Source organism: Fringilla coelebs (genome assembly GCF_963513975.1).
Source record: "Fringilla coelebs genome assembly, chromosome: 23".
Taxonomy (NCBI): domain Eukaryota; kingdom Metazoa; phylum Chordata; class Aves; order Passeriformes; family Fringillidae; genus Fringilla; species Fringilla coelebs.
In genome coordinates this window covers 5,103,855-5,127,076 of record NC_140049.1, presented here as the reverse complement: position 1 = coordinate 5,127,076, position 23,222 = coordinate 5,103,855, and the positions used below count along the sequence as shown (strand labels likewise).

The following is a 23,222-nucleotide window of genomic DNA, read 5'->3' as shown; positions in this document are numbered from 1 at the left end:
CCCGAGCCCCAGCCCCGTGTCCCACCCCGGCCCCGTGTCTGACACCAGCCCCAGACCCGTGTCCTCCTCCGGCCCCATCTCCGGCCCCAGCCCAAGTCCCGTGTCCCCCCGCCAGCCCCGGCCCCATCTCCCGCCCCAGCCTCAGCCCCGTGTCCGACCCCGGCCCTCTGTCCGCTCCAGGCCCCGGCCCCATGACCGACCTCGACCCCACTGCCCAGCCCCAGCCTCCGCCCCGTGCTCATTTCCCTCCCCAGCCCCAGCCCTATGTCCGACCCTGTCCTCAAACCTGTCCCGCCTCGTCCCCACTCCCCGATCCATTCCCATCCCCGTTCCTGTCCCCATCCCATCTTTATCCTTATCCCACTCTCCATCCCCAGCTCATTCCCTACCCCCATCCTCATATCCCTCTTTATTCCCATCCCTATCCTGTATCCCTATCCTCATCCTTACCCTCATCTCTATTCCCGTCCTCTTCTCCATCATCCCAATCCCATCCCCATCCCTATGCCCCATCTCTATCCTCACACTCATCTCTCCCATACCCCTATCCTCATTCCCATCTCTGTCCTCTATCCCCATCATCCCCCTTCCATCCCTGTCCTCATCCTTGTCCCCATCTCCCATTCCTATCCTCTCCCCATCCTCATTCTCATCCCTGTCCTCTGTCCCTATCCCCATCATCCCCATCCCATCCCTGTTCTCATCCCCATCATCCCGTCCCGTCCTGTCCCATCCCATCCCATTCCTGTTCTCAGCCCCATTTCCATTTCATCCAGTCCAATCCAACCCAGCCTCATCTCGTCCCCATCCCTGTCCCCACCCCCCATCCTCATCCCCATCACCTCTGTTCCATCCCTGTCCCCATCCTCATCCCTCTCCTATCCCCATCTTCATCCCCATGCCATCCCCTGTCAGCCCCAGCCCCCTCCCACTCCAATTCCCTCTCCTGACAGCACAGCCCCACGGTCCCCATCCCCCCGAATTCCTGACCCACCCCACAGCCCCCCACCCCGGACAGAGGGGACTCCCCTGCCCCAGCCCCCGAGGGGCTCTCCTGGGTGTCCCAGCCCCAGCCAGCAGGGAGCCCCGCACCCCCCACTCGTGGCTCTGCTTCTCAGGAGTATTTTTAGATCCAAACATTCGTGCCGGATTTTGGGTCCAAAATTAGAGGGAAAAGAGCTGGAACAAACCATGCTGGGATGATGCAGCTTTTTATTGCAAAGGGGGGCAGGGATTAAAAGGAAGCCCTGGAACACAGAACAGGATGTCCTCAGGGTGCCCCTCACCCTGTTCCCTTCACCCTAAGCTCCCCTCCGGCTGGATGCCCCCCTTAATCAGACAGGGAATTTTGTCCTTGGATCGTCCTTATTTTCCCAGTTTTAATCCTGGAGTTAATCCCTGCCCAGAACCCACTGCCCACACCCCTCCCGACAGCCGGCCCCACCCACACCCCGACATCCCCAGGCGACACCGGGATCTGGGCGGCCCTGGGGGGCCCGGAGTGTCCCAGGGGACAGCAGGAGGGGTCCCGGGGGCAGGTGGTACGTGGGAGCACACGTGTGTAAGCACACACACACAGACAACACACAGACACAGACACACAGACACACAGAACACACACAGACACACAGACACACACACACAACACACACACAGGTGTGACCGTGCCTAACCCGCGTGTCCATCAGGGGCTCTGCAGAGGGGACACGGACAGGGGTACTGGGGTGCCAGGGGTGGGTACTGGGACACTGGTACCCCGCGGTGTTGGGGTGCTGAGGTGTCTGAGTGCTGGGGTTTCATGACATTGGGTGCTGGGGTGCCAAGGTGCTGCAGGATCTGGCTAGTGAGGTATTGGGGTGCTGGGGATGAGTACCCCAGGGTATTGGGGTGCTGGGGTGCCAGGGGCTGGGGTTCTGGGGTGCAGGAGGATGGATAGCCTGGGGTGTTGGGGTGCTGGGGTGCCAGAATGTTGAGGTACTTGGGAGGGCAGAGTACTGAGGTTCTGGGGTGCCAGGACACTGAGGTAGTGGGGTACCACTGCTCTGGAGCACTGGGGTGTAGGATTGTTGGGGTGCCAGGGTCCTGGGAAAATGGGGTGCTGGGGTATTAGGGTGTTGGGGTGTCAGCAGTCCTAGGATGCCATGGTGCTGATATCCTGGAGTGCCCAGATACTGGGTACTGGGGTGCCAAGGTATGGGGTACTGGGGGCCCAAGGTGCTGGGATAGGGGGGTGCTTGGGCACTGGGGTGCCAATATAATGGGGACTGGGATGGCAAGGACTGGGACAGTGGGAGTTTTGGGGACTGGAGTGCTGGGGTGCCAGGATGCTGGGATAGTGGGGTGCCAGGACACTGAGATATTGGGGTTCCACTGCTCAGGGGCACTGGGATGTTCGGTTGCTGGGGTGCCAGGGTGCTGAGGCACTGGAGTGCCAGGGCACTGGGATACTGGGGTACCAGGGTGACAGGGTGTGGAGGACTGGGATGGAGGGTGCTGAGGTGCTGAGGTACTGGGGTGCCATGTGCTGGGATGCCAAGGTGTGGATTACTGGGGTGCCAGGATGTTGGGGTACTAGGGTGCAAAGGTGCTGGGATAAGGGGATGCTTGAGGACTGGGGTGTTGGAGGGCAAAAATAATGGTACTGGGATGGCGGGGGTGGGATAGTGGGGGAGTGGGATAGTGCTTGGGAACTGGGGTGTGGGTGCCAGCAGTGTCAGGGATCCCAGGAGTACCAGAGCAAGGTGTCTGCCATGTCGGGGTGTCCTCAGGTGTTCCACAAAAGGCGAGGGTGCCCACAGACGTTCCCAGGAAAAGAGGGGGTTCGTGTGTCCCCCCACTCTGTGGACCAGGACTCATTCCCCCGCTCTACTTCCCCCACAGGGTCCGGAGCCCGGGCAGGAGGGATTCCCGTGAATCCGCCGCGTTCCTGCCCACCGGGAGCCCGCGTGCCGCAGTTCCCGGTGTTCCCGGTGTTCCCGCTGCCCGGGGTCCCACCGGGAGCCGCCCGCGGGCTCCGGAATGCCGGGGCTGGTTCATCCGAGGTCGGGCGTTTCTAATCTGGTTTGGGTGGATTTATTTTTGGGAGCCCGTAGCCTGGCAATGGCCACGTGACGCGCAGGGACACGCGTCACCCACGGATCACTTGTCACCCCCATCCCGGGAATGGGAGCTGGTGGCCGCGCATCCCACCCGGCCACCCTTGGGATGGGGCCAGGGCACTGCAGGGGGAAAGTTCGCAGCCCGAGCAGGATTTTGGAGGGATGGAAAAGATGAGCACCCTTTCCTGGAAGGGAATGGCCGGGTTCCGGGGAAACTGAGGCACGGGGCGTGGCGTGGCGGGGAGGGGCACGGACCCCATCCCATTTGCACCATTGCTGAGCTGGGAGCGAGGGAAAGGGCTCTGGGGTGGGGGTAGGCAGAGTTGGGGGGGCTCTGCGGCCCCTCTGATCGGCCCCACCCTGTGCCCCCCACTGCCATTCTGCACCCCATCCCCCCTTCCCACCTCCCCTCCCCCAGACCACCTCCTCACTACACCCCCCGAGCTCCCCCTCCCCTTCCCCGAGGGGCTTCTCCCCCCCAGCGCCGGCCCCACGCCCTCCCCATCGCTTTCGGGAGGCAAACGGAGAAACTGAGGCACAGAGCAACACGCGGGGCAGCACCCGGGGGTGTCCCACCCTCCGCTCCCCACTCGGGGGGCACAGCCAGGCTTCGGGGGGCAGCGAGCACCCCACTGCGGGGCCCGCAGCCCCGGGGCTCGCGGGCCGTTCCCGGGGTACCGAGGCGAGGCGGGCGGCACTAGGACCCAGCAGCCGGGCGGTGCGGAGCAACCCTCGCCGCAGTGGCTCCAGCCCCGAGCATCCCCCGCCACCCCGGGGACACCCCCCAGCCCCGACCCCTCCCCCGGCCGGAGCGGGGACCCTCGGCCTCAGGCCGGCTCCATGCGGACCCCCAGGGTAGGTGCCGCGGCCGAGCAGCCCCGCCGGGAGCCCGGCCTGGGAAGGTGGGGAGATACCGGGGAGGTGGGCGAGACTCCTCCGGGGGTGGGAGGGGGTCCCCAACCGGTGGCATCGCTCCGGGGCTCTGGGAGAGGGACACGGGCAGTGAGAAGGGGAGGGGGGAGCCGCGGCTGCACCCCCATTCCGTCAGCATCCCTCCCTCGGGGGGCAGGGGGGGGACCCCCGCCCCCGTGGGGAACACCCGGGGGGTCCGGGATAGCCCCCACATCCCCCTCATATCCCCATGGAGGGGGTGTGAGCTCGGGGTGGGGGGGTCACACAAGGCCTCCAAGCACAAGGGGTGAACCCAGGACTTGGGGGTGCTGGGCCCTCCCCTCTCCTCATTCTCAGGACCCCCCACCCATCCCGACCCCCCCGTGTGGTCCCCACACTCTGGGCAAAGGGCTCCACTGGGGTGTTGTCGGTTGAAACGTTGGAAATAGGGGGGTTTATCCCAGAATTGCTCATTTTTGGGGGAACAAGGCTTTTGGTTGGGGAAGGGATTTGATGTAGGGGTTTTGGAGATGGATGGGGGTGATGGGGACTACGTGAGGGGGGTCACAGCTGTGCTGAACCCTGCCTGGGATCTCAGGTGTCCCCCAGAGCTCTCTGTCCCCTCTGGCAGCTCTACCTTCCCCCAGGTGCCTGGGGGCTGTGGATGGGGGTCACAACTGGGTTGAGCCCCACCCTCTGTCACTCAAGGGTCAGCTGTCATCCCACCGTAGCTCTCAGGGATTCCCTCAGGGTCTCCCCTCTCTTCTGGCAGCTCCACCTGCCCCCAGGTACCTGTGGGATGCAGGTAGGAGTCCAGCTCAGCTCTCAGGGGTCCCCCCAGGGTTGTGTCCCCTCATGACAACACCACATTCCCCCCAGCACAGCTGTAGCCTCTGCCATGGCTGTCAGAGGTGACCCGTGAACCCCCCCAGGCTCTCAGGGATCCCCCCCGGGTCTCCCCACCATGACAGCTCCACCTTCACCCCAGTACTGGGGGGGGGGGGGGGCTGCAACTGGGGGTCCTGCTCAGCTCTCAGGGGTCTCTTCAGAGTCTCTCCCCCTTTTCTGACAGCTCCAGCTCCCCCCAGGTACCTGGTGTCTGCAACTGGGGGTCCAGCTCAGCGCTCAGGGGTCCTCCAGGCTCCTGCCCCCTCCAGTGACAGCTGCACCTCCCCCAGGTACCCCCTGGCTGAGCAGCGGGGACATGAGTGGGGCTGGGGGGCACCTTTGGGTACTCTGAGTGCCCCCTCACCCGCGGACCACCAAGGATGTGACCTTCTGGCGATGCCCGGCCGCGCCGTGCTGGATGGAGCCCTTCCTGCCCTCACCCTGGGGCTGGAACGGCTCTAGAGGGGGGCCCCGGCCCCCCAACAGCACCGCCGAGGCCAAGCCCAAGGACACGGCCTCCAAGTCCGTGGGATTGTTCTTCATGGTGCTGCTGGACCTCACGGCCATCGTGGGCAACGCCGCCGTCATGACGGTCATCGCCAAGACGCCGGCGCTGCGCAAGTTCGTCTTCGTGTTCCACCTGTGCCTGGTGGATTTCCTGGCCGCCCTCACGCTGATGCCGCTGGAGATGCTGTCGGGCTCGGCCGTGTTCGAGAGCCCGGGGCTGGGCGAGGCCGTGTGCCGCGTGTACCTGTTCCTCAGCGTGTGCCTCACCTCCATGTGCATCCTCTCCATCTCCACCGTCAACGTGGAGCGCTACTACTACGTGGTGCACCCGCTGCGCTACGAGGTGCGCATGACCGCGGGGCTGGTGGCCGGAGTGCTGGCCGGCGTGTGGCTCAAGGCCGTGGCCACCTCCCTGGTGCCCGTGCTGGGCTGGCTGTCCCCTGACCGTCCACCGGCGCCCGGAGCTCACGGCTGCTCCCTGCAGTGGAGCCGCGGGCCGTCCTGCAAGGTCTTCGTGGTCTTCTTCGCCGCCTTCTACTTCGTCCTGCCGCTCCTCATCATCGTCGTGGTCTACTGCGGCATGTTCAAGGTGGCACGGGTGGCGGCCATGCACCACGGCCCGCCGCCCACCTGGATGGAGACGCCGCGCCGGCGCTCGGCGTCGCTCAGCAGCCGCTCCACCATGGTCACCACCTCGGGGGCTCCTCGGACCACCCCACAGAGGATGTTTGGCGGGGGCAAGGCGGCCGCCGTGCTGCTGGCCGTGGGCGGCCAGTTCCTCTTCTGCTGGTTGCCCTACTTCTCCTTCCAGCTGTACACGGCGCTGAGCACGCGGCCCTTGGCGGGGCCGGCGGCCGAGACTGTGGTCACCTGGCTGGGGTTCTGCTGCTTCACCTCCAACCCCTTCTTCTACGGCTGCCTCAACCGGCAGATCCGCGGTGAGCTCGGCCGGCTCCTCACCTGCTTCTTCAAGCAGCCCCCGGAGGAGGACCTGCGGCTGCCGAGCCGCGAGGGCTCCATCGAGGAGAACTTCCTACAGTTCCTCCAGAGCACCGGGCGCCCACCAGAGCCCCCCAACCCCGAGCGGCGGGACCTGCCCCCGGTGGATTTCCGCATCCCGGGGCAGATCGAGGAGGAGGCGGCCGAGGCGATGGAGTGGGGTGGGGGCAGCGGGGTGTTCGTGCCCGTGGCGGGCTCTGCCAAAGCGGGGCTGTAGCGTTTGGGGGGTTTGGGGTAAATGTGGCTCTGAGGGGAGAGATGGTCACAGTGACTTGTTGAGGGGGGGCTTTGTCACCGCCATGGAGGGTTGGAGGTCTCACAATGCTTGCTGGGCTGGGGGTACCACGGTGCCATGGAGGGTGGGGGTTCCTCACTGCAGCCACGGGGAACTGGGGGGCCCACAAGGCCCACTGGGGTGATGGGGTGGGGGGTCCTTGCTGCAGCCATGGAGAGCTGGGGGTCCCATGGCAGTTGCTGGAGTGGGAGTGATCCTCACTGCTGTGGGGGATTGGGGGTCCCACAGCACTCGTTGAGGTTTGGGGGATCTCTGTCACCACAGAGGGGGATTGGGGGTCCTGCCACTCTTGCTGATGCGTGTGGGGTCCTTACTGCCGTGGGGGATTGCGGGTCCCACCACGCTCATCGGGGTGTGGGGGTCCCCACTGCTGCCATCGCAAGTGAGGATGGGGTCCCATCAGCACGGCCGCCACTGCGGGGATCGGGGGTCCCGTGGCACCACCGGCTGGGGCTCAGCAGCTGGGGGCACAGGCCCGGTGATGGGCCAGGGATAAGAGTGGGGGCTCGTGTCTGGGGCCTCCCCGGGAGGGGTGGAATCTACAGCCGGGGGGGGCTGCCTGCGGAGGGGGTCCCCTCCATTCCCCCATGGCCCTGAGACCCCTCCTCAGCGCCGGAGACCAGCTCCCCTTCCCCCGAGCCCGCCCCGCAGCCGCGGAGCCGAGGCCCGGCCCTCTGGAGGTGCGGAGCCTGAGCCCCCTTCATGAGGGCGGGCTGGGGGGCTGGGGCCGCCACGGACCCCACCGACCCCCGCGAGGACTACAACTCCCATCATGCCCGCCAAAGAGAGCCCGGAAGTAGGGTATTTCCCATCATGTCTCGCTCTATCGAGGCGGAAGTAAAGCGCTTTTTTCCCCCCCATCATACTCCGCTCTAACGTGGCGGAAAGTGATGGCTCCTCCCATCATGCCCCGCTCTACCGAGGCGGAAGTACTCACACTATCACCCCGCGGGACTTCATTTCCCGGCGTGCCCTGCGGCCAGGACAGGAAATCCGGCGCCGCCTCAGGAGCCGCCCGGGCCGAGGCAGCTGCGGCCCCGATCCCGATCCCGGTCCCGGCCCTATCCCGGTCCCGCTCTCGGTCCCCCCGCCCTCGGCCGCCCGGCCGCCCCCGCCGCCGCCATGGGGTGCACGCTGAGCGCCGAGGATAAGGCGGCGGTGGAGAGGAGTAAAATGATCGACCGCAACCTGCGGGAAGACGGCGAGAAGGCGGCCAAGGAGGTGAAGCTGCTGCTGCTCGGTGAGGAGGGGCCCGGGGGGAAGAGCGGAATGCGGCCTTCCGGGCTCCGGGGGGATTCTGGGGTTGGGCAAAGGGCTGCATCTGCCCTCAGGAAAGAGTTTGGGAATGTAGAAGCGGGGGGATCCATGGATGGGCTGAGGAGGGTCCCGAGGGATGCCTGGATGAGCTGAGGTGGATCCTGAAGAATCCCCGGGGGAGCTGAGGTGGATCCCGAGGGATCCCTGGGGGAGCTGAAGAGATTCCCGAGGAATCCCTGGATGGGCTGAGGAGGTCCTGAGGGATTCCTGGGGGAGCTGAAGTGATTCCAGAAGAATCACTAGGGGAGCTGAGTTGGCTCCCGAGGGGTCCTTGGAGGGGCTGAGGTGGTTCCCGAGGGATCTCTAGGAGAGCTGAAGTGGTTCCCGAGGGGTCCCTGGATGGGCTGAGGTGGATCCCGAGAGTTCCCTGGATAGGCTGAGGTGGATCCCAAGGGATCCCTGGCAGGGCTGAGGTGGTTCCCGAGGGATTCCTGGATGGGCTGAGGTGGATCCCAAGGGATCCTCGGATGCTGAGGAGGGTCCCGAGGGTCCCCTGGTCCCCTTCTGAGGGAGAGGGCATGGCTTATCCCATCCTAGTGAGGGGCGAGGGTGTTCTGAGCTGTCCTGGGACGTGGCCCATGGGCTTTTCCCGGTGGAATGTCCCCTCCGGGTCCCGATGGAATTCCCCGTGGTCCCTCCCAGGTGGGACTGGGCCGAGCCTGGCAGAGGCACAGCTCATCCCTGGGTCTGGGCATGGAAGGGAGGGAATGCTGGGGCTGGAATTAAATTCCCGGTCAGGGAGAGGGGGTAAAATGGTAAAAAGGATTTCCCCTTCAGCAGAGTTTTGCTGTGTTTGGTCTGTGTTTTGGAGTTCTTGGAAGTGATGATGGGAGCTCAGAGGAGGCACAAGCTGCCCTCCCTGAAGGCTGGGGAGCAGATTGAGATGAGATACTGGGGAGAAACTGGATAGTGGGGAGAAATCCCTCCCTGTGAGGGTGGGCATGCCCTGGCACAGGGTGCCCAGAGCAGCTATGGCTGCCCCATCCCTGGAAGTGTCCCAGGCCAGGCTGGACAGGGCTTGGAGCACCCTAGGATAGTGGAATGTGCCCCTGCACATGGCAGGGAGTGGACTGGGATGAGCTTCTAACCCAAACCAGTGTAGGACTCTGGAGTTCTGCTCAAATCCTCACAATTTTATGAGCACTACTCAGGGCTGATGAACCATCTGCTCATGCTGATTTCTCTTTTCAAGGTCTGGGTATATATTTTTGGTTATCCTGATTTTTCTGTCTCGGAGGAGACAGATGGAGTCTGTGAGGATCTGAACAGCAGCACTGAGTGGGTCCTGTTAGAGCAGGATGTGTGAAGGAACCATCCTGCTCCAGGAATCCTTTTTCTTTCCCATTTAGCCTTTTTTCTTCACTCCCTGCAGGAGCTGCTCCGAGCTTTGTACTTGCTGTGTCCATGGAAAAGCTCTTGGCTGTGTGTCAGGAGAATCCTTTGTTCTCCAGGTGTTTGTTTTGGTGTTAATAAGCAACACTTGCACATTCCCTGGAATGGAATTATTCTTTCCTCATATTTTTGTATGACATTTTTTCCAAAGCACCCAAGGCTTCGGGGCTGAGATAGGTCTTATCAGCAAACATGGAAGGGGGAGGGTATCCCAAAAATGAAACAGTCATCAGCTGGAATGTGTTAAAAACCAGGTGAGGCTTTAGAACTCAGAGCAACAGCCAATTTTGGGTCGCTGTTGGCTTTGGATGGCAGGAAAATTCCTGCACTTCCTGGTGTGTCTGCAGGTGAGGAGCTTTTTAAGAGTAATTGAAATGTTGATCTGGACCTCCCTCTCTATCTACCTTGATCCCAGGTCAGGTTTGTACCTGGTTGTCACTTGCAAATCTCTCTCAGGTATTTCATGGTTTTAAAGCTGAGTGTGGTAATTCCTGGGAATGCCAGGAAATGCTGGAATCTCCCCACACACATCCTTCTTGATGTGCAGGTAAAGCAGAGCAGGGGATTCCCAGGAGAAATTATCTGCATTGGGAACATCCTTTCACTGAGGCACTAAAAGCAGATGGAAAAGTCCATGAGGATTTTTCTGTGGTTTGAAGAAGGGTTTTTTATCCCACATAAAACTGTCTGGATCTGCAGAGTCTCTTGTAATTCCCTGAGTGGTTTCTGCCCCTCTCAGAGGCTTGGTGAAAAAAGAATGGATTTTTCCTGAAGTTTGGAGTCCACACATCCTTCCTAGCTCCATTAAAAGAGCTGCCCCAGTTTGAGATCTGCAGAGTTGTGATGTGCAGGGAAAGGGCTGTTCCTGTGGAGAGGGAGCTGGATCCTTCCCAGCTGGGGTGTGAGGAGGCTGGGGATGGACCCAGAATCTGGAGGGTTGGAAGAGGAGAGGGAGAAAATGCAAATACAGTGAAATTTGGGAGAGGAGAAGTGAAATACAGCCTAAATCAAGAGATTTGGAAGAGGAATTAAAAACACATGAAAATCGGGAGGTATGTGGGAGAGGAGAGGAAGTAAAATACACCTGAAATCAGGAGATTTAGGAAGAGAAGAAAGAGAGGAAGGTAAAGACACTGAAAATTGGGAGACTTGGGGAGAAAAGGGGAAGTAAAAATCCAACCAGAAGTGGAAGATCTGAGGAGAGGAAAGGAAGTCAAATACCCCAAAAATCAGGAGATTTGGGAGGGAACAGGAAGTCAGAAATCCCCAAATCAGGGTTTGGGTGTGTTTTCCTTTCTCTCCTCCGTAACCCTTATCTTCTCTTGAGCAGGGGAGGAAGGAGAGAGAATTCTAGTTGTGTTCCCTTCTTCTGGGAGCTTTGGCTTGACTTTTGCAGCACCTTCCACCTGGGAGAGGGCTCAGATGCTGGGGGAAGTGACCCCAGCACCTGGATAACTGCAGTATTGCTGGGATAAAGTTAATCCTGGAGCTTCTCCTCAGGGATTTCAAGTCCTTTTGTTGTGTTTCCCTTTCACAACTCTGAAATTTGTTAAGCAATTCTAAGTTCTGGGGATATTTTATAAAACAAATGAAACCTGAGTATTGAATAATGACTGACCCTGGTTGTTACAACCCTGTGGGATGTAATTATTGTTCCATGCTGGAATGCCACCAGCAGCTCTGCTGGCATTGGCACTGGCATGGTTGGAGTGATGGCAACAGTGGATTCACTCTCTGGAACAGCAACTGAAGCTCCTGGGAGGCTGGGAGCAAGCTGGGAATGGCCCAGGAGCCCTCAGTCCCATTTTTCTCCTCCCATTTGCCACAGGAAAAGGCTCCTCAGCAGGCACACACAGGGTTCTGCTGGTGGGGAAACCTGGCAGATTTTTCCAGCCAAATGGAGGAGGGTGCTGGAGCTCTTCCTGCTTGGGTAGGAGCTAGCCCAGATCCTTGCAGTGCCTTTTCCAAGGTCTGGCATGTTGTTCAGGGGTCTGTGTAACCCTGAGTGGTGAAGCTGGATTCCAGAGCTGTCCCAGTCCCAAATCCCTGTCAGTGGTGGTTTTGTGGCTCTGGCTCTGTGGATGCACCAAGGCTGGACTGTTTTTGCCCAAAACACCCTTAATTCAGCCTGGACAGCTTCCCTGAGTTTGGGTATGCTGTGTAATTATGTTGAAGTGGTGCTGCTGATTAATGCAAAAACAATTAAAAGCATAAGTTTGTTTTAAAATAACCTTAATTTGCATAATCCACCCTCCTCCACTACTCCAGGAGCCCTCAGTTTTTTCCTGACACTGATTTTTCCAACCTTTTTTCATTCCTGAATTCCCCAAGGCTTCCTCAGCACTGTTTCACTTCTGTTTTGGTTTAAGATAAGAAAGTGTTTTCTGGGGATGCAAACCCAGGCAGAGCTGGTGCTGCAGTTAATGATGTTGTTAATTGAAGTGTCTTTTCTTGGAGCACAGCAGCTGTGCCTTGGATCCCTGTTCCAGAGGATCCATCTGGGGGTCAGACCTGGCTGCTCCTCAGCTCTGGAGCTGCTGGACGCCCTTGGAATGGTGATAAGAAGCTCTGTGATGGGGTGTTGGTCTCCAGATGTTGTCCCAGCAGTGGCTGCTGCTCCAAGTGTCCTTCCTTGTGGGATCTGCTGTAGGAATCCTGCTGGGGAAGCTGCAGGGAGCTGCTGTTTCTCTGATCTTGAAGGAATCTGGTCTGCTGGAGGTTCCTGGTGACTCATGGCCATGGGAGGATTCTCCTCACACGGTTCACAAGGACCTGCCTCAGGCCAGATTGCACGAGAGAAGGTTTGGGTTGGATATCAGGGAAAATTTCTTCATGACAAAGGTTGTCCAGCCCTGGCACAGGCTGCCCAGGGCAGTGGTGGAGTCTCCATCCCTGGAAATGCTCAAAAAAGATGTGATGTGGCACCTGGGACATGGATTAGGGGTGGATATGGCAGTGCTGGGACATGGTTGGACTCGATCTCAGAGGGCTTTTCCAATCTCAACAGTTCCATGATTATAATTCATTTGACAGCAGGTCAGATCTCTTTGAAGATGCAGCTCTTCTCTGGGCTTTGAGCTCTGTGGAGGTCTTGCCACAGCTGCACTGGAGGCTGGAATTTCCCTTTCCTCAGGTGTGGGAGCTGCAGCTTCCACCCATGTTCTCCCACCTTTCCATTGGGTCTCCCCTTGATTTTCTGTTCTGCCTTTTCCCCACCAAAACTAGGTGCAGGACAGGCAAAATGCTCCTTATCTCCAGAGTGCCCAAACCCCTCAAGTTTTTCAGGAATCAGCCATGATTTATTTAATCTCCTGGAAAAGAGAATTTGTTGCACCAGGGTCAGATGCCCTCTTTTCTACACACTGCCATTTTCCAGCTGTGGGATGGGAATTCTTCTGCCCCCCTGTGTGGTGTGTACATCATGTACTCTTGTCAGGACACATGGGTGAGTGTCCATGCCCAGCTCTGGGATTTGGGGATGGACAATTTCCAGCAGACAGCTTGGTTGAGGAATTGTGATTTCATCTATGCTCCAAGAGCCCTCTGGATATGATTCAAGTTTCATTAAATTCTGAGGCAGTGCATTGAAATAACTTTTCTCAGAAGAGCAGAGGGAGCTGTAAAGAGGAATTTTTAATTAGATCATGGATCTAATCTTCTGGAAGTTTGGAGTGAGCCGAGCTGTGCCTGCTCCTCCTGGGATGCAGCACTTGTTCCCTGCAGAAGTGGGATGGAAAAATGGAATTCATGCCTTAGATGGGGTTTGGAGCTGCAGTGAGGGACAGATGCTGATTATTTTTCCAGCACGCTCTTTGTGGTGATCCCTGTGCTGTCTCCTTTGTTCCTGGGGATCCGATGCCTGGCTCTTGTTTCATGTTTTCCCAGTTGGTGTTTGGTCACTTCAGTGCATCCTTTAACCTTCTCTGGTTACCAGGGTGGTGCTGCCTGGGTCAGCTTTAGAAACAAACACCAAATGCTGGGACACAGGGTTGGCCTCCTGGAGCTCAGTGCTTTGGGGTCTCCATCCCTGCAAGCTCCCAGTGTTTGGGGAATGAGTTTATCCCTCAGCAGGAGCTGCTGGGCAGGGAGAGCCTGGCTGCATGTTTGGAACAGCTCAGGATTGTTGTTCCTGCAGGAAATTCAGAGGGTGTTTGACTTTTAAAAACGAGCCCAGCACAAGGTGACTCTTGATAATCAGGAAAACTAAGAAATATCTTTTCCAAGCCCAGGGTTTCCCACTGTTCCCTCTCTTTCCAAGTTATCTGTTGTTTTATCATCCAGCTCTTGTTTTACAGGCCTTGCTTGGCTGTTTCTCTGCTGTTGCCACTCAGAGTTGGATCCAAAGACACCAGACTTGGACTTTTTATCCCATATCTCCAAGCACGTCCATTTATCATGAAATCCTGAAATGGATTGAGTTGGAATGGACATTAAGGCTCATCTCATTCCGTGGGCAGGCACACTTCCACTATCCCAGGCTGCTCCAAGCCCTGTCCAGCCTGGCCTTGGTCACTCCCAGGGATGAAGCAGCCACAGCTGCTCTGGGCACCCTGTGCCAGGGCCTCACCACCCTCACAGGGAACAATTCCTTCCCAATACCCCACCTAGCCCTGCCCTCTAGCAATGGGAAGTTATTCTCCCTTGTCCTGTCCCTCCAACTCTTGTCCAAAGTCCCTCTCCAGCTTTCCTGGAGCCCATTTAGGCTCTGGAAGGGGCTCTGAGGTGTCCAGCCCTGGAAGAGTTCCAGGTCAGGCTGGACAGGGCTCAGAGCAATCTGGGATAGTGGAAGGTGTCCCATGGCAGAGGTGGAATGGGAAGAGCTTTACAGTCCCTCCAGTCCAAACCTTTCCATGATTCTGTAATCCCCTGTGTGTGGATGAGGAGCTGGGGGTGCCCAGGAGGCTGGAGATGGTGGTTTGATGCTCAGCCAAGAGCCACACAAGGCCTCTCTCCATGGGGGTCTCCAGCCATGCTGGTCAACAGCAGCCGTAATTCCTTCAAAACACTCCTAGGGGAGATCAAAGAGCTGGGAAAACAAATTCAAATCTGAGGTCTGTGCTTATAGAATCCCTGGATGATTTGGGCTGGAAGGCATTTTAAAACTTATCCCATTCCATACCCTGCAAAGGGCAGAGACACCTTCCACTAGACCAGGTTGCCCCAAGCCCCATCCAGCCTGGCCTGAAACACTTTCAGGGGTGCAGCAGAGGGTGTTTGCTGCTGGTTTGTGGTTATTTCAGCAACTCCTTAAGGAATTCCTCAGTACCATCAGTGGTCACTCAGGTCTGGGTGTAGGGGACAGGTTCCTACAGCCTGATGTTTCCCAGGAATGATGCAGAATTCCTGGAGATATTTCAGCCTTCTGAGTGGTAATAGGATGTTTCTAAGCTTTAAAGTAATTGTTTAGTTAAAACAGGGTTGAGGCTCCAATAGTTTCAAGGCAAAAAGGAAAACCCCTCTGTTCTGGAGCCAGTCTGGGAGAGCTGGGAATGCTCAGCCTAGAGAAGAGAAGAGAAGGATCCAGGGAGATCTTAGACCCCCTTACTGTGCCTAAAGAGGCTCCAGGACATCTGGAGAGGAGCTTTGGACAAGAGGATGGAGGGACAGGGTGAGAAGGAATGGCTTCCCACTGCCAGAGGACAGGGTTACATGGGATTTTGGGAAGGAATTGCTCCCTGTGAGGGTGGGCAGGCCCTGACCCAGTTTGCCCAGAGCAGCTGTGGCTGCCCCATCCCTGGGTGTGTCTGAGGCCAGGTTGGACAGGGCTTGGAGCAGCCTGGGATAGTGAAAGTGTCTCTGCCCATGGCAGGTTGTGGAATTGGGTGGGATTTTAGGTCCTTTCCAACCCAAACATTCCAGGATTTCTTCTTTGATTCGGCATCTTCCATCGGGGCTGCTGCTCTTCCTGTGCATGTCCCAGGTACCTTTTGGTGGGAAAAGCCTCATCAGCTCCAGCCCATGTGCTCCAGCAGGCCCAGAATTTCACTGATGTGGTCTCAGGGTTCATGTTGCTCCTGTTTCCAATATGCCATTTCTTACCCAAGCCTTCACCTTTTTCTCCTCTGGAGGCAGTGACAGCCTCAAGTGGTTTATCCTGTGCCAGTGGCTCCTGTTCTCTCTGCAGGCTGTAGCCAGCCCATGTGCCCTGTTTTATTTGAATATATTGTTTTTCCCATCATTCTTGTGAAACTAGGAGTGTCAGCCTAATCTCTCCTGGCTCCTGTTGACTTTTCCAACAATAGCTGTTTTTTTCAAGCCTGCTGGTACAACTCTACTGCTCCTTTCTCTGGTGTTTTTCCCTTTCTCCTGATTCCCAGTGCAGTTCTCTTGCTGCATTTGATTCTGTGGTATCCAAGAATTTTCTAGATCTCCATTGAAATAAAAAAAAACTCAAGAAGGGGATATGGGATCTGTGTTACCAGGGATGGCAGTGCTAGGAAGGTCAGGATGCTGGGATATGCATTCCACATGATGAGATTGGAAGGAGGGAAGTGGTGAAGATGCTGAGGATTTGATACTTCAACTTTCCCCAGATGTGGCTGCACAGGTCCATGGGATGCTGGAGGCTGTTGGGGAGATATTCCTCTTGGAATACAATCTAGGAATGCAGTGCTGTGAAAAGCTAAGGAGGGTGTTGTTGGGTAAGGGGAGGTGTCCATGTTCCTTGTGGGGTGGGATGAGTGTTAAATAAAGAAAATGTGTTTATCAGGGAGATACCTTTTGGGATTTAGGGTGATTTGAACAGCTCCTGCTCCCCAATTCCAGTGGCTCTCAAGCCAGTGGATATTTTTGGACCTGGACTCCTCCCAATTTGGTTGAGCTTTTGTTTGGGCCCCTTTCAGCCTGTCTGAGGGGAGCTGGTTCCGTTTGGGATTTGGGAGCTGTAACCACAGCCAGATGATCCAGTATTGCTTCCAGCCTGCTCCTCATGTGGAGGGTTCTGTCACATTCCCAGGTCTGTAGCTCAGCCCTGGGGCTTCAAGTGAACTCCTGGGGTTATTCCTGAGCTGTTTACTGTGAAATGCCCCTGGATCTGGGAGCTCACCAAGGGCTGCAGCACTTCAGGAGTGGGCTAGTGGAGCTCCTGCCAAATCCCTGCAGAGTTTCTGAACTGGCTGTTGCTGCAGGTCCAAGCCACATGCCTGTCAGGCCCTTCAGTTTTATCTTCCTCATTTGTACTTTAATGGATTTTCCGGTGCATCCCTGTTCCGTCCCTGGAAGGATTTGTTTCAGCAGTGACCTGGTTTCTCTTCAGAAACTTGCAGATGTTCCAGGGCTTTTCCCCTTAATTATGTGTGTGGAATTCCTTTCCTGAAGTACAGTTTAATGCAGTTTTGATACAACTTCAGGGAAAAATACCACTCAAAACAGGACTTTTAGGACCTTCTGGAGCAGGAAACTGGATGCTTATGTCTGGAAGATGTAGGGAGTCTGACCTACCTCCTTGGAGAATTTCTAAAGCAAAAATTTAGGGTTGTGTGGAATTCCTCTCTTGGAATCCCCAGTCCAAGCTGTGTTTTGTTGCTCTTTTCCCTGTAATCTCCAGCACGTGGCCATGCCAAGTTGCTTGCCATCTGCTGCTCCAGGAAATCCTCTGGCTTTCTTGGGGGAAATGGCTGGATGGTAATTTCCTCCCTGTGTATCCTTTGCATTCCCAGGGCCAGCACTGATACAGCTGGAAAGCTGTCTCAGTTTGCTCCTGCTTAGGAGGGAGAAGGGATCTGGCTGTAGGATCTGGCTGTAGGAACGGGTACAGGGATTGCCACCCTTGGAGATGGAATTCCAGCACTTAAATGCTGAGCTTTTCCCTAAGAACTTGTGGGATGGTTACTGGGATGGTTACTGGGATGGTTACTGGGATGGTTACTGGGATGTCACAGGCGTGGTCTAGCATGTTGCTGGGTGAGGTGTGGGGGTTTTCAGAAGCTGTGATGCTTCCTGGCTCCATCTGGTTTCCAGAGGGAATGGTTGAACGCCTGTGGAAGGATGCATTGAGGACAGGGGCATGGTGGAATTCTTGCCCAGTGTGTCTATGGAGTGGGGCAATCCCTGTAACAGATGAGCTGCTCTTTGTGTCCAGGGTGGGATGAAGAGGTTCCTCACTGCTATTTTGGGAAAAGGGAAATTAAGGCTTCTGAAGCAGTTTTTCTGTGGGGTTACAGCATTCACGCTGAGCTCAGCCCTGGTTTCTTGTGGCAGAATGTGATCCCTGTCTGGCTGTGCTCATGGGAGCAGAGGAGAAAGGTTTGCTTCTCCTTAGACAGCCAGAAATGTCCAATGAACATCCTGATTTCCATGGGTTTGAATCCACTCTCACATCTTCTGAATCTTTGAGGTGTTCCTGGCTCCCATCTAGTCCCTGTCTAAGGTCCCAGAGTTGAAGGCTTTGCCTGAGGAATCTGTAAAAATTCCAGTGTAACTCTGTCCACTCTTGATGTGAATTTCTAGTGTGGAGCATCAGTTTGTTGTTGGCTGAAGCAGTATTTTAGTAGGATTCAAATTCCCATTTGTTATTCTCCTACTGAAGGATTCAGCCACACTGGGTATAAACAGCACATGGAAGCCCCCAGAGGTGGGAACGAAGGGTGCAGGATAAAAGCTCCTGAGCTGGTCCAATATGGATCATTTCAGGCAAACCCTTTCCAGTGGGTTGGGAAGAGGGGAATAGCAGCTTCTCTGGTGTGAACATCTGCAGGTGTTTAGAGAAGCACAAAGGACGGGAGTGAGAGCTAGAGATGTTGAAATTAGGTCCAGAAAGGAAGAGTAAAATGGGAATGATTGGCTGGAGTGGAGTGAGAGAACCTTCCAGGCATTGCATTCCAACTTCCCCTGCGATGGCAGGGACACCTTCTACCAGCCCAGGGTGCTCCAAGCTCTGTCCAGCCTGGCCTTGGACACTTCCAGGGATGGGGCAGCCACAGCTTCTCTGGGCACACTGTGCCAGGGGCTTGCCACCATCAGAAGGAGTTTTTCCTTCCCAATATCCCATCTATCCCTGACCTCTGGCAGTGGGAAGCCATCCCCCCTCATCCTGTCCTTCCAGGTCCTTGTCCAAAGCTCCTCTTCCCTTTAGGCACTGGAAAGGGCTCTAAGATCTCCCCAGAGCCTTCTCCAGGCTGGACACCACCAGCTCTCCCAGCCTGGCTCCAGAATCATGGAATCCAGGATTGTTTGGGTGGGAAGGGACCTTCAAGCTCATCTAACCCCCTGCCATGAGCAGAGACACCTTCCAATGAACCTGGTTGCTTCCAGGGATGAGGGAGCCACAAATTCTCTGGGAAAGCTGTGCCAGGGTCTCATCACCCTCTGAAATTTCTTCCCAATATCCCATCTAATCCTCCTTTTGTTAGCAGGAAGCTGTTCCTCTGTGTCAGACTAGACATGGGCAGTGTTAATCCCTTTTTTTCCCCTGGCATTGCCCATCTCCTGGGCCATCCCAGCAGGAGCTCCAGCCTTCCATTCCAGAGCTGCAGCTGGAGGGGAGATGTTTTTCAGTGAGTGTTAATGAGGTACCTTGTCTGGGTGGCTCTTGCCTGAGAGAGAGAACCTGGAACAACAGGAAAAACTTCTTTAGGAATAACAGCTCACTGCTTGGCCATGGCTGAGGAGCCAGTCTGGGGCAGTGTGTTGGGGAGGAGACAGTTCAGAGGATGTGGGTTCCTACTTTCCCCCTCTGAAGTAAGGTGTGAGTAACCTCGGAGAGGGGAATTCCTGCTCTACCAGGCAGTGTTTGGGGTTGAGAGGGGAAAGGAATCTGCTTAGAATTAGTGCTGTATTGGCAAGGTTGGATCTGATGGGGTTGGTGACAGGTAGAACAGCTTGGCTGTGGCAGGAGATTATTTTGGGATAATCTAAGGAGGAAACAACAGTAAATGATGCTGAGAAGGCAAAAGCAGCCAGGTCATGTCAAAAGTCCCTTCTCAGTCTGGATTCAGAGCTGTTTGGGGGCACCAGAGATTTGAAATCCCAGCACTTGGATCCTGGGAATGTGGAGGGTGGGCGTGGGAAATAAAAAGGATTCGTGTCTTCCCAGGGTGGAAGTGCTGAGTCCACAGAGTGTTAATGTTTTCACACCTGACCACAAAGCCTGAGCTGCTCTGGGAGCGCTGGGAATGTTCACCCTGGAGGAGGGAAGGGTCCAGGAAGACCTGAGATCGAAAGGGGCTTCAGGAGAGCTGGAGAGGATCTTTGGACAAAGGCCTGGAGTGACAGGACACAGGGAATGGCTTCCCACTGACAAGGAGCAGGGTTAGATGGGATATTGGGAAGGAATTCTCCCCTTTGGGGGTGGAGAGGCCCTGGCCCAGTTTGCCCAGAGCAGCTGTGGCTGCCCCTGGGTCCCTGGATGCATCCAAGGCCAGGCTGGATGGGGCTTGGAGGAAACTGGGACAGTGAAGGTGTCCCTGCCTGTAGCAGGGGGTGGAATGGGATAGGATTTAAGGACCATTCCAACCCAAACCATCCTGGAATTCTATGGGTGATTTATTCCATCCAGGCTCACCTGAGTCATCTGTCTAAATCCAAGCAGGTCCAACATCATTCCTTGCCTACAGCCAGCCCAGCTCTGCAGCTGGGGGAGTCTAGAGGCCAAGGAGCCCTCAGGCAGTGGCAGAGCCAGCTGAGCTGAGCTCCTGCTGCCACACGAGGTGAAGTCCTGGAGTTCTGCTGACTTCAGGAGCATTGTGCCTGCCTTTGGCACACTCCTGGCTGGGACAGGCATGTGGAGAGCTCTGCTAAGCCCCATAAACCAGGAGAACTGATGGTTTGCAATCTCAGATGCCCACTGCCCTGAGCCATGCAGGAGGGACTTGGTTTGGGCAGGATCTGGGATCTGGGACAAAAAAATAGGAAAACCAGGGAACTTGCTGGGTGTTGCAGTCAGGAGTAACTGACCTTGTTTCAAGGGGTAATTTGCCTCCCCAGGGCAACTGGCCCTTCTTCAAGGGATGACTGACCCACCCCCAGGGATAACTGACCCCTGTCTAGGCATAACTGACCCACCCCCAGGGATAGCTGACCGCTGTCTAGGCGTAACTGACCCCCACCAGGGATAATTGCCCCCCCCCCCCCAGCCCTGCAGAGGTTTGGAAGCCAGGTATTCTTGGCATTCCTTGAATGGGATGCAGATAGCTCTGGGATTTCACCCTGTGCCAGGGGTCTCTTCCCACCTGGTTTTTCAAGGCCTTTCCTGCCCAGCTCAGTAACCATGGCAGCATCTGGTGGTGCTGATGCACTTTGGCTGTCTTGGCCTGGAGTGAGGGATGGGAGCTGCTCTGTTGGATAAATCCTCATCCCAGCTCTTCAGACCTGCCTCCCAGTTGGCTGCCCTTGCTGATCTCTGGAAATTGAGAAATTTCAGGGTTTTTTAGCCAATGAACTCATGGTGACTGTTGGCATCTGGAAATAAAATCCAGGAAGGATGTGACAGGACAGTCCAGTGGAACTCTACTACCAGCAGCAGTGCACAAGGAATATCCTACGCCAGACCCCATCAACTTCTCTGTGGGAACTGGAAAAAGCACATCCTGCTTTTCCTTTCAGTTTCATGTGGTTAACTGGATGGTTTTTGTGCTTTTCAGGTGCTGGAGAGTCTGGGAAAAGCACCATTGTGAAGCAGATGAAGTAAGTGAGTGCAGGCTGCAGCCTTTGTTTTTGTGGGATGAAAAATGTGTGGTGCCCTTCTGGTTTGGCTTGGGAATAATAAGCTGGTTTCCTTCCAGGATTATCCATGAGGATGGCTACTCAGAGGAGGAATGCAAACAGTATAAAGTGGTTGTGTACAGCAACACCATCCAATCCATCATTGCCATCATCAGAGCCATGGGGAGGCTAAAGATAGACTTTGGGGAAGTTGCCAGAGCAGTGAGTATTGCATTTATTTCCTTAGCCTGAACTTGTTAATGAATCCTGGAATTTCAGTCTGGGCCAGAATATGTTTTTTTCAAGATAAAGTTGCAAAAAATCTGTCATAACTTTAGTATATTGTCAGTACAAAATATCAATATTTTACTGAGGTTCTGGGTAAGAACCTTTAGTACTTTGAGTGCTCAAAGAAAAACCCAAGTTTTTCTCTAAATTATTTGAATTTTTGGGAATTTTGAGTTTGAAATTTTGGGAGGTTTGAGGCCCTGCTTTTCTCTTTCCCTCTAGCTCTGCTCCTTCCCTGGCCTGTTTCTTGCATTTATGTCCAGCACTTTGAGCTGGAAGCCAGGAAACCTTGATGGTTGTGGTGGTGGGAAAGGCACAGAAGGGGAACTAGGGATTCCTGGAAATGTACAGGAGAAAGGAATTGTGTCAGCACAGGGCTGCACTGTGACTGTTCTGTCTCGTGCTGCAGTTGATCCAGCCCCAGATAATTTGAATTTATGGTATTTATTTTGGATTTATGACTCCAAGTCCTGGCCAAAGGGCACATCTTCACTCGTGTGTTCACCCAAGCTATTGTTCAGCTGCTGCTTCAAATCTTCCTGGAGTTCTCTTCCACCTTTCTTGGTGCTTGTTGAAGCTGACTTGGGATCTTGGAGCTGGAGCAAGGAAAATGCTGAATCCAGGTCCTTTCTCAGTTACCTGCCCATGCTGGGGTGGCTTCACAAGAGCTGACTGCCATGAATTTTCACCATTGCAGAGGACAAAAACCTTGCCATGCTTTCCCAGGAAATGCATTGAACCATGGAGTGACCTCCAGAGATCCAGAACTGGGGTCCCTCTGCATTTGGCTGTTAACACCTCGATAAGGTGGATTTGGGATCAGCAGCCTGAGCTTGGCACATGCAGGGTTTGGGGCTCGGGGGAGAGGAACTGGTGTTAGGAGGAGAATGCTGGGGTGGTGGAAGGTCTCTCACAGGTCCTAGAAGGACCTGACAGGTCTGACCAGGGTGGGAATAAAAGCAGAGGGAGGCTGTAGGGCAGTCAGGGGTTCCCTCCCCTAATCCACTGGATAACATGGACAAGAGCGTGATCCTGCTCTGGCTTCCGAGGGGGATTTTTTATGCTCAGATCCCAAACAGTCCATCCCATCTACTGGGGAAATGTTTTATTAAGAAATCAGTCTCCCTCACTTATGACAGCTCTGGCAGCAAAAGACAAATCCTCAAAGCTTTGGTCCCATCACCTCTCAGAGCTCACTTTTTTTTTCCTTTTCCCGGTGCTGTGCCACACCAACAGAGGTTTTCCAAGTAAAACCTCTAGGTCAGCTCATTGGACTGTAGTGGCACATCAGCATTCCCACCTTTCCTTGAAACATGACACCAAATGACTGAAATCCCATGGTTTTGGTGGGGGTGGTGCCTTCAGAGCTGTGATCCCCATGGAAGTGCTGTGGCCATCCCTGATCAGGGCATCTCACCCCCCAGCCCTGGAGCTTCCCCCCCAAAAATTCCCTCTCTGGCTGCACGGGGTTAACAACTCCGTGACTTTTGAAAGCAAGCTGGATAGACTGGGCTGTGAGTAATTAGAGCAGTGATTAATTAATGCAGAGATGTTGCTGTTGGTGGGGAAGGTGTCTGTGGGTGGCTGTCCCAAAGATGTGTTCCTGTCGTGCAGGACGATGCCCGGCAGCTGTTCGTGCTGGCTGGCAGCGCGGAGGAGGGAATGATGACAGCTGAGCTGGCTGGAGTCATCAAACGCCTCTGGAGGGACCCTGGAGTGCAGGCCTGCTTCAGCAGATCCAGGGAATACCAGCTGAACGATTCTGCATCCTAGTAAGGAACCAACAGCAGCTCCTGGGCTCTTCCCAGCTCCCACAATGGTCCAGGAGGGGCCAGTGTGGCTGGAGCGGGGTGGGACTGGGTGGGAAGGTCCTGTCTGGGTGACACTGGGGATGGAGGGCTGTTTGT

The 23,222-nt window shown here is 55.8% G+C and overlaps 2 protein-coding genes across 3 annotated transcripts in view; both read left to right on the top strand.

Moving 5' to 3' along the window:
• Window positions 1-5,295: 5,295 nt before the first annotated feature.
• Window positions 5,296-6,600, top strand: GPR61 (G protein-coupled receptor 61; the record flags this gene model as incomplete). The annotated part of the gene is made up of 1 exon (XM_084220741.1): window positions 5,296-6,600. One exon carries the CDS (start codon window positions 5,296-5,298, stop codon window positions 6,598-6,600), a length of 1,305 nt encoding a protein of 434 aa, XP_084076867.1.
• Window positions 6,601-7,694: 1,094 nt separating this feature from the next.
• The window catches only part of GNAI3 (G protein subunit alpha i3), a 29,085-nt gene continuing 13,557 nt past the window's right edge, over window positions 7,695-23,222 (top strand). For both annotated transcript variants that reach the window (XM_084220524.1, XM_084220523.1), the window contains exons 1-4: window positions 7,695-7,918; window positions 20,967-21,009; window positions 21,108-21,249; window positions 22,930-23,087. In XM_084220524.1, coding sequence (XP_084076650.1) covers window positions 7,801-7,918; window positions 20,967-21,009; window positions 21,108-21,249; window positions 22,930-23,087 — 461 coding nt within the window. In that variant the 5' untranslated portion in view covers window positions 7,695-7,800. The remainder of the gene's footprint in view (window positions 7,919-20,966; window positions 21,010-21,107; window positions 21,250-22,929; window positions 23,088-23,222) is intronic.